This window comes from Dasypus novemcinctus, chromosome 9 (assembly GCF_030445035.2).
Source record: "Dasypus novemcinctus isolate mDasNov1 chromosome 9, mDasNov1.1.hap2, whole genome shotgun sequence".
In the NCBI taxonomy this organism is placed as follows: Eukaryota; Metazoa; Chordata; class Mammalia; order Cingulata; family Dasypodidae; genus Dasypus; species Dasypus novemcinctus.
Genome location: NC_080681.1, coordinates 36,351,862 through 36,362,972, shown reverse-complemented (window position 1 = coordinate 36,362,972; position 11,111 = coordinate 36,351,862). Strand labels below are relative to the sequence as shown.

At 36.3% G+C, this 11,111-nt stretch overlaps 1 protein-coding gene across 1 annotated transcript in view; it reads left to right on the top strand.

Moving 5' to 3' along the window:
• Positions 1 to 11,111, top strand: part of ZNF326 (zinc finger protein 326) — a 38,228-nt gene that overhangs the window by 8,728 nt on the left and 18,389 nt on the right. The window contains exons 6-7 of the mRNA XM_004478046.4: positions 703 to 901; positions 10,633 to 10,744. Coding sequence (XP_004478103.1) covers positions 703 to 901; positions 10,633 to 10,744 — 311 coding nt within the window. The remainder of the gene's footprint in view (positions 1 to 702; positions 902 to 10,632; positions 10,745 to 11,111) is intronic.

Sequence of the window (11,111 nt, the reverse complement as noted above, 5' to 3'; positions counted from 1 at the left end):
AAGGGAAACAAAGAGTCATCTGGTTGCATGACTCTTCGGCTATAAACTCTTGCTTCTTGGGCTTATGGGTCAGAATCTGTTTCTGTAGGTAAGAATGTGAATGGAACGGCAGATGTAATTCTTTAATCTGAAGTGTGTCTTGGAAGTTGATGCATGGTTATGCTTTAACTCTCCTATTTCATACTAATGTTCCATCTAGCCTTCTCATTCCCTTTTTCAACAGGGAGAAATCCTAAATGATTTCTGGATCTTTTTTACTTCATACTACAAATATTGGTCTTTGTGTATCTTAGTTGTAAGCCAGGTTTTAGTAAAATAAAGTGTTCTTTTAAGGTCTTTACATGGAATAGCATCAATTAGGAACTCTGAAAAGGGGTTGTCAGAGAGTTGTACAAGTGGTAATATTATGACAGGCACATATTTTGTTGATGATTTCAAGTAATTGTGAATTGTGAAAATAAAAAATAGGTAGGGAATAATCCATATTCTACTGGAAATGAAAATACTAATTCACTGTATTTGAGTTCATGTAATATATTTTCAGAGTTTTTCAGTGTGTTTACTGAGAGTGACATGTAAAGTTAAGTTACATTCCAGGAATTTTCAGGTGAAAATTAGTAGATAGATAACGTAAATTTTGTGTGAATTCATATTTTAACTTTGAATAATATGCTAATATTTCTTGATTTCAAAAATTTACAGCATATGGGTGATTTTGGAAGCATTCATAGACCTGGAATTGTTGTTGACTATCAAAACAAACCTACCAATGTGGCAGTTGCTGCTGCAAGAGGAATAAAGAGAAAAATGATGCAGCCATTTAATAAACCCAGCGGAACTTTTATTAAGAAACCCAAGCTAGCGAAACCTGTGGAGAAGATGAGCCTTAGCAAATCACCTAGTAAGTAAGAAAACATAATTGCTATTGTTCAGCATTCTTTTCTTTTTTAACTCAATACTTTAGGTAATATTTTTTCATAAGTTTTTATGTAGAAAAATTGCATAATTATAATTGTAGAAATTAAATCTGAATCAAACTTAGTAAGGACATTTAAGGGCTGCAGAATAGCTCAACATATAAAATCTTAGGTGAAAAATTCAAGGTTGTTCAGTTTTGCATCAGTCGCCTAAGTGTATAACCATCTTTTTTTCCAATTGTATTTCAGTTTGTAAATAATATCACACATTGGAATATCAATTTTATTTAGAATACCTATTTATTTATTGCTGTGTTTTTTATAAAAAATTAATTGGTCAAGAGCAGAACCTGACAAAGTATGGACTGTGGTCCAAATCTGACTCTCAGTCTTACTTTGTATGGTCTGGGAACTAAGAATGGTTTTTAATTTTACAGGGTTGTAAAAAAACTCAAAAAGCAAAAACTATGTAACAGAGACCATATATGGCCTGGAATTCCACCTGTTCCCTTACAGAAAAATATGTGCCAACCTTTGGTCTAGATTACTAGTTTAGAAAAAAAGGTATACTTGCATGGTTCCTAAAAATGCTGAATGATTAAAATTTTAAGGTTTTTAAAGGTATTGTTTCTCTTCAAGTCCAAAGAATATAGTGATTATTTCTTTAATGTATTTAATTTGAACATACATTGAAATAAAAGTTATATCTTAACTTTTACTATTCAGCATATAACCTTCAGAAGCAAATGTTTGGAATGTTTTGTTTTAATTAGATGCCTTTTAAAATGCTAAAATTTTTAATAATCTAGATATATATGTGAGTTTGTATGTAACAGAAAGATTTCCCATTGTCTTGGTCTAGTGTATATTGAATTGTTGCTAAAGAGTGTGCTTTCTGTTACATATGAAGTATTATGACATCTATCTTAACAAAATATTCAAGAGTTCAGGCGACTTTATTTCTGAATGTTTGCCTTTACTTTTTTCCTACCTCCTTTGCCTAGTTCAGGGTTTATTAATATGTGATTTGTGATTCTCTAATGCACTTACTAAACTGTTGTAAGCATCAGTCGTGAACATCGTTGGGTAATAACATCAGTATTACCAAAAGAGATACTCTAAATTTACATGCCCTGGTATACCCCTTTCCCTAAATCCTGATTTAAGTAGAGGCCAGAATATGTATAATTTTTTAAAAAGTCCTTACACATGATTTTTAAATTTATTTCTATTTATGTATTTCTCCTCCCTCCCTCCATTATCTGCTCTCTGTGTTCATTTGCTGTGTGTTCTTCTGTGTCTGCTTGTATTCTCATTAGGTGGCTCCAGGAACCTATCCTGGGACCTTCCAGAGTGGGAGAGAGGTGATCATTCTCTTGCACCACCTCAGCTCCCTGGTCTGCTGCGTCTCTTATTATCTCTCCTCTGTGTCTCTTTTTGTGCCAGCTCTCCGTGTGGGCCAGCGCTCCTGTGCGGGGCAGCACTCCTGTGTGATTCAGCACTCCTCATGGGCCAGCTCACCACACAGACCAGCTTGCCTTGACCAGGAGGCCCTGGGTATCGAACCGTGGACCTCCTGTTTGTAGACGGGAGCCCAATTGCTTGAGCCACATCCGCTTCCCTATTTTTTAATTTTTGAGGTATGGGATCTGGAGATTGAACCTCAGACCTTGTATGTTAAGAAACTGTGCTCAACCACTGAGCCACGCCAGCTCCCCTTTGTTGGATTTTTCGTTTGTTTGCTTGTTGTTTTTAGGAGGCACTGGGAACTGAACCCAGGATACCTCACACGTGGGAAGCAGGTGCTCAACCATTTGACCCACATTCACTCCCCATCACACATGATTTTGATTCAATTCCCCTTCCTGGAGTGTTACATTTATTGTTAGAGGTATTATTGATGAAGTGGTGGTATGTTACATCATGTTGAATCCCCTTTTTGTGAGGACCAGGGAAGAAATATTTCATGGTCCTTGGTACTAGGAAAACGTGTGTTTCTTCTAAAAAAACATTTGCTTTTAATCTTCTGGACGTGATGTCACTTACAGATAATGATATTTCCATTTTTACACCAACTGTTCAGAGCCAATCTGAAAATGAAAAGTAAATAATTCCATTGACAGACAGTAGCATCAAAAAGAAGAAAATGCTTAGGAATAAATGTAATAAAAGAAGTCTAAAATTTATACTCCAAAAGCTATAAAACACTGATCAAGAAAGAAATTAAAGCAGCTCTAAATAAATGGAAAAATATCCTATGTTTATGGATTGGAAGACAGCATTAAGATGATTGTTTTAGTCTGCTAGGCTCCTGAATGCAGATACCATAAAATGGTTTGTCTCTACAATGGAATTTATTACTGTATAAGCTTACAGTTTTGAGGCCATGAGAATGTGCAAATCAGGGCATTATCAAGGTGACACTTTCTCCCGAAGACTGGCTACCTGCAATCCTTGGGTCCTCTCCACGTGGCAAGGCATATGGCAGTATCTCCTGGTCTCTCCCAGATTTCTTTGTTTCAGCTTCTTGCTTCCATGGCTCTCTTTCATCTGAATTTCATTCCCTTATAAAGGATTCCAGTAAGAAAATTAAGATCCACCCTGGGCCATACCTTAACTGCAGTAACCCCATGAAAACCTACTTAAAATTGGTTTATGCCCTTATAAATTGATTAACTTTAAGAACATGGTTTTCTGGGGTACATACGGTTCCAAAACACCATAATGGCAATATTCTCCAAACTAATCTACAGATTAAACTCAGTCCCTATCCGAATCCCAGCTGACTTTTTTGTATAAATTGAAAAGCTGATTCTAAAATTAATGTGGAATTTCAGGGGACCCAGAATAACCAAAAACAATTCTGAAAAAAAAAGAATAGGAGGACTCACACTTTCTAGTTTCAAAACATAACTACAAAGTGGTGGTAATCAAGACAGTGTGATACTGGCACAGGGAAAGACAGACATAGGGATCAATGGAATAGAATTGAGATTCCACAAATAAACTCATGCATCTATACTCAACTGATGCTTGACAAGGGTGCCAAGACCATTCAGTGGCGAAAGAAAAGTCTTTTCAACAAACGGTATTGGGACTAGATAGCCATCTGGAAAATAACAAAGTTATCCCCTTACCTTACACCATATATAAACATTAATGGAAAATAGACCAAACACCTAACTGTAAGGGCTAAAACTATAAAACACTGAGAAGCATAGGGATAAATCTTTGTGACCAAGGATTTGGCAAAGTGTTCTTAGATATGACACCAAAACATGAGCAATAAAAGCAAAATAGATAAATTAGACTTCATAAAAATTTATAACTTTTGTGCTTCAAAAGACAGCATCCAGAAAGTGAAAAGACAATCACAGAATGGAAGAAAAGATTTGCAGACCATACATTTGATTAAGGACTTATATCTAGAATATATGAACAATTCTTATGTAAAAAGCCAACACAAATAAAGAGTGGGCAAGAACTTGAATAGACATTTCTCCAAGGAAGAGTCACAAATGACTAGGAAGCATATGAAAAAATGTTTAACACTGTTCGTCAGTAGGGAAATGCAAATCAAAACTACAATGAGGTGTACCCACTAAGTATACACCCACTAAGTATAAAAAAATCAGATAATAACAAATTTTGGCAAGGATGTGGATAAAGAACCTTCAGACACTGCTGGTGGAAATGTAAAATGGTACAGCTGTTGGGGAAAACAGTCGCAGTTCCTTAAATGATTAAGCATAGAGTTATCATATGACCCAGCTGTATTAGTTAGCCAAAGGGGTGCTGATGCAAAATACCAGAAATCAGTTGGTTTTTATAAAGGGTATTTATTTGGGATAGAAGCCTACAGTTACCAGGCCATAAAAGCATAAGTTACTTCGCTCACCAAAGTCTTTTGCCACATGTTGGAGCAAGATGGCTACCGATGTCTGCAGTGGCTACCGATGTCTGCAGTGGTTCAGGGTCCCTCTAACTCTGTTGGCTTCGTGGTCCCACCTTTTTCCAATATCAGCCATAGGCTGGGATAAGTCTCATCTCTCTCCCGGGGCTAATTTCTCTCTGGGGTCAGCTGTTCTGTTCTCTCCACAAGGTCAGCTATAGATTATCAGGTCTACAGGGTCAGGTGTAGACTATCTGGCTCTCTAGACTTTGTCTCTCTCGTGTGTTTACTTCCTGGGGCTCCAATATCAAAAAATTCCAACCTCATCTGCAGTGGGGTTTCTTTGTGAGTCCCCACCCACCAAGGGGATGGGGACTCAACATCCTACTGATGTTGCCCAGTCATAGCCTTAATCATTATTTAATCAAGTACAAGTGAAACCTCTTGAATCCAGTATGATCTAATTCACCCAGAGGAAAAGACCAGCTCACACACATATTCCATTATCTATTTTTGGAATTCATAATGCCAGACTGCCACACTAGCTGTTCTACTTCTCCATATATACCCAAGAGAAATGAAAACGTAAGTCCATGCAGAAATTTCTACATAAATGTTTATAGCAGCATTGTTCATAATAGACAAAAGTTATAGACAGCCCCATGTGTCCATCTACAGAAAAATGGATAAACAAAATGTGGTATATCTATACAATGGAATATTATTAAGCCATAACACAGAATAAATTGTTGATACATGCTACAACATGGATGAACCTTGAAAACATTGTGTTAAGTGAAAGAAGCCAGTCATAGAAGTCCATCTAAGATATGATTCCATTCATATGAAAGTCCAGAAATAGGTTCATCTATAGAGACAGAAAGTAGACTAGTGGCTTTTTAGGACTATGGAGGGGTTGGGGGGATAGGAGGTATGGCTAAGAGATACAGGATTTCTTTTTGAGGTGATAAATATTCTAAAATTGAGTGGTGATGGTTGCCTGATAGTCTACCTGGGATATACTGAAAACTACTCTGAATGGGTAAGTGGTATGAATGTGATTTATACCTTGTGATGTTTTGAAAACTATGTGGACCCATAACAATTGTGTTCTTAAAGCTAATCCATTCCTGTGGGTGTAAACCTATTTTAAGTAAGGCCTTTGATTAAGTTAGTTCAGTTAAGGTGTGGCCCAGGATGGGTCTTAATCCTTTTATTGGAGTCTGTTATAAATGGGATGAATATGGAAAAAGAGAGAAAGTCATGGAATCAAGAAGCTGAAGCAGTGAAACCTGGAAGAGAAGAGAAAGACCAGCAGACTCCTGTATGTAACAGGAGACCAGCATTACCTAATGATGCCTTGGTTTGGACATTTTTCTCAGCCTTGCAATTGTAAGCTTGTGAACTAATAAATCCCCACTGTGTAAAAGTCAACCCACTTATGGTATATGGCTTTTGGCAGCCTAGCAGAGCACAGTATACTTCTCTATTTTTATAAAAAAGTTCAGAGCCAAATTAGTGATTACTTAAAAAAAAAATTTTTTTTAACTTTGTGTATGTTTCTAAATGGAATCAAGGCCATTGACCAAATTGGATCAAATCAAAGATATAAATAAATAAAAGCTATGGAAATAGCCTTTTCATTATTCTATGTGATATAATCATAAAATAATATGCTAAAACTACTATGTATATTTTTGCCTGTACATGGAATTATTTTTTTTCTTGATGGCCTAGAAACTTTTCCCCATTAGGTGATATTGCAAGGAAGCAAAAGTTATTCTTTTATTAGAATTAATTTTTGATTACCTAATCTAATTGGTACTTGAGAAACTAGATAATTGTAATGAATGAATATTCTAAAGTTGTTCTGGTCAAATTTTTCAAATTTCTTTCAATTAGTTTTAAAAATAAAATGTGTTAAGTATTACAGTGAGTTTATTAGTGTGTTTTTTGCGGTTTGAGGTGCTAAACAAGTGACAGCATTCAAATAATTGCAAAAGGAAAAAAAAGAAGGGAAAGAAGCAAGGAGACCTAGATAGTGCTAGTTCAAAACTGTTTTTATTGTATATTTTTGAAATTCTGGCATACTTATTTTGTGTTTTGAATTTCATCTCCATTTAAATTGCTTGAGGATTGATTCATATATTCAATATGTTGAAAGTGGGGTTGTTGTAATTGCTAATAATAGTAAGCTAATACTTAATGCTTACTGTGCACTGTGTACTGTGTTAAAATATATAATTTGCACTACTTGTGTGATTCTCACATCAACCTTCTCAAGTATAAGTATGTACATCACCACTCTACAGCTGCGAAAAGAGGCATAGAGCAGATAAATAACTTGCTGTCCAGGTCAATCAATCATTAAATGACGAAGTCAGGATTTACACCAGGACAAGTCTTGCTTCAGAAACCCTACTCTTAAGCCTTGTGTGATTTTAACAGAAAATTGCTTTGTATTATTTTTTCCTTTTTTAAAATAACTTTTCTAATTACAATATTATAGAAATTTTAACATATCATACTTAAAAAATAATAGAAATTGCAATGTATTAGAGTATTTCCTTAAAATATATCAGTGATAATACAAAACTCAAGGAAGAGGTTTGAATACTATTCTTTTTTTTTTTTTAAGATTTTATTTATTTATTTATTTCTCTCCCCTTTTCCTTTCCCCACCCCAGTTGTCTGTTCTCTGTTTTCATTAACTTTGTGTTCTTCTGTTTCTGCTTCTATTCTTGTCAGTGGCACTGGAAATCTGTGTCTCTTTTTGTTCGGTCATCTTGCTGCATCAGCTCTCCATGTGTGCGACACCTCTCCTGGCCAGGCTGAACTTTCTTTTGCGCAGGGTGGCTCTCCTTACGGGGTACACTCCTTGCGTGTGGGGCTCCCCTACGCGGGGGACACCCCTGCATGGCAGGGCACTCCTTGCGCACATCAGCACAGCGCATGGGCCAGCTCCACACGGGTCAAGGAGGCCCTGGGTTTGAACTGTGACCTCCCATGTAGTAGGCAGACTCTCTATACGTTGAGCCAAGTCCGCTTCCCAGAATAATATTCTTAAATCTACTTTCCTGCCATGCTTTATAATTGATATTTATATTGTTTAATATAATAGGTAGGAATTTCAGAAAGCTGATACTAAGCGGATTGTGTACTGCAGGGATACCTTTTATATTGTGTTAATTGATAAATAGTTATTTACCAAATTATGTACTCTGGACATTAATAAAACAGACAATTAGTTGATTTGTTTTGGGGCAGATTTTAATGATATAATTTGCAAGTGTAATTAAAATAGATACTACAAAGTTTGATACAGAAATGGATTTGCATTAAACCAAATATATATTACTCCACTTTTTTTTTTAACCTAAGAATAAAGTCAGAATCCTTTTCTGGAATCAGGTTTTTGATGTCAGGTGAGAAATGGGCATTTTCAAAGATACCTGCTCAATTTTCAGGAATAAATCTTTTACACTGTAGTATTATGGACTGTATTATTTGCAGAAAATCAGTAATAAAGGAAATATCTGTCCTTTGGCTGGAGGCATGGCTTATATTCTGGTTTTAGTATATGAAAGGAAGTGAAATTTTTTCCCTGAAGTAATGTATGAGGGGATTTTTCCAGAGTCAGGGTATGAGGGAAACCTGTGAACGAGGGTATGAAAATAGTTAATAAACTAAGAATATGCATTTAAGCTCTTATAGGATAATGAAAAATAATCTACATACTGCTTTTTAAAAAATTCCCACACAGCTTCTTTGCTCTCTGTTCCCTGTGTCCATTTACTGTGTGTTCTTCTGTGTCTGCTTGTTTTCCTTTGTTGCGTCATCTTACTGTGCTAGCTCTTTGTGCATTCTCTGCGGGCGCAGGCCATCAGATCTCTGCAGGCATGAACCTGCTTGCCTACACAAGGAGGCCCTGGAACATGAACCCAGGGCTTCCCATATGGTAGCCAGGAGCCCAATTGATTGAGCTGCAGCTGCTTCCCCATACTGCATTTTAAGATACTGATTTTGCACAATTTTGAAACTCATCCCATTGTGTGCATAGCAAGTACTTACTAAATTTTTTTTTTAAGGTTTATTTTTTATTTATTTCTCTCCCCTTCCCCACCCCCCCAGCTGTCTGTTCTTTTTGTCCATTTATTCTGTTCTTCTGTGTCCACTTGTATTCTTGTCAGCAGCACCAGCAACCTGTGTCTCTTGTTGCGTCATCTTGCTGTGTCAGCTCTCTGTGTGTTCTGCGCCACGCTGGGCAGGCTGCACTTTTTTTGCGCTGGGTGGCTCTCCTTACAGGGTGCACTCCTTGTGCATGGGGCTCCCCTATGTGGGGGACACCCCTGTGTGGCACAGACTCCTTGCGTGCATCAGCACTGCACGTGGGCCAGCTCATCACATGGGTCAGGAAGTCCTGGGTTTGAACCTTAGACCTCCCATGTGGTAGGCGGATGCTCTATCTGTTGAGCCAAATCCACTTCCCTACTGTCCAGTCTTTGAGTCCTCAGGTGTTCATGATTTTGTAGTAGGTATTTTTCCAAAGAAAATTGAAAATGATAAGCAGTGCATAAAATAAAAAGTTCATGGGCAAATAGTTTTTTGGTTTTTTTAAAGTATAAAGTTAAATAGTATAAACTTTTGCTTACAGTGAGATACCACTTCACACCCCCTAGGGTGGCCATAATGAAAAAATAAATAAATCAGGATGTGGAGGAATTAGAACCTTCACACGTTGCCTGTGGGAATTTAAAATGCTGTAACCTCTGCTGAAAATAGTTGGTGGTTCTTCAAATGATTAAAATAGTTACCATATGATCCAGCAATTCCACTCCTGAGTGTAGACCCCAAGGAATTGAAAATGGGTATTCAAACAAATACCTGTATACTAATGTTCATTGTTCCACTATTCATAATAGAGGTAGAAACAATCCAGTGTCCATCAGTGGAAGAAATGGGTAAGCAAAATGTGATATATCCATACAGTAGAATATCATTCACCATAAAAAGGATTGAAATGTGACTGCATGGTTGAACCTTGAAACCATGCTTAATGAAAGATACAAAATCCTATACATTGTATAATGCCGTTTATAGGAAATCTTCAGTATAGGCAAATACATAGGGACAGAAAGCAGATTAGTGGTTGCCAGGGGGTAGGGAAAAGGGAGAATGGGGAGTGACCACTAATGGGTATGGAATCTCCACTGAAGGGATGAAAAAGTCCTGGGATTTGATAGTGGAGATGCTTGCACAGTATTATGAATACCATTGAATTGTACAGTTGAAAATGGTTAAAATGATAACTATTATGTGTTTTTACTACAATAAAAAATGTTAAAAAATATGAAGTACCTGCTTTTGTTTTGAAGTTTATACATTTTAAGACATTTTGGGAGTTTTCCTCCAATATATTTGTAATTCCTTGCCTCCAGGATGCTTCAGTATTCCTTGAACTTCCATTTTCATTTAGGGTCAGGTTACTTCAGTGCTGCCCCAAGTGTGGCGTGTGAGGTGATTTTTCATTGATAAGCATATTATTACTAAAATGAGGGTAAATAAAATAAGTAGATGTAATGAAAATCATGTAGCCAGTAATCACATCGATGAGAAGCAATTGTGACAGAATTCATGATGATGGTGTCCAAGCGAGTCAAGTTCCAGAAATATGGGTAATCTTAAATTCTGATTATCTGGTGAGTTTAATGTAAATCATGACGAACAAGTAAATCTCAAATGTCTGTACTTTATGAACTTGTATTTAGAAAGGGAGAATGGAAGAATGATTTTTAATTTTGCCCTATTTGTCTGGTATCTTAGCAAAAACAGATCCTAAACCTGAAGGAGGAGGAAAACGACGAGTTGAGGCTCGGCGAGAGAAACAAAGGCGCAGAAGAGAAAAAAACAGTGAGAAATATGGAGATGGATACAGGTTTGTGCTTAGTAGAGTTAGAAAATTGGGCTCATTAAAAATGAATTATTTCCTAGAAAAGGCAAATATATCAATTGGAATATTAAAAAAATTCCTAAGAGAGTCAATTTAAACAGTTTGCTCAAGGATAATATAGGAATGCTTTTAATTTGGAATGTTTTTTTGCAGTCTCTACTTAGGTAATATTAGAAAAAAAGAGGTCCTATTCATAATGGTAATCCAGAAATGTAAAATATCTGGATATACAGCATGTAAAATGTACTAAAAGAGAATTCAGTTGCATCTGAATTCCCAGGTTTTTTTTTTTTTCCTCTTCTGTGATTTTAGTGTTAAGTATTATTTCTGTGATTTTAGTATGTTAAGTATT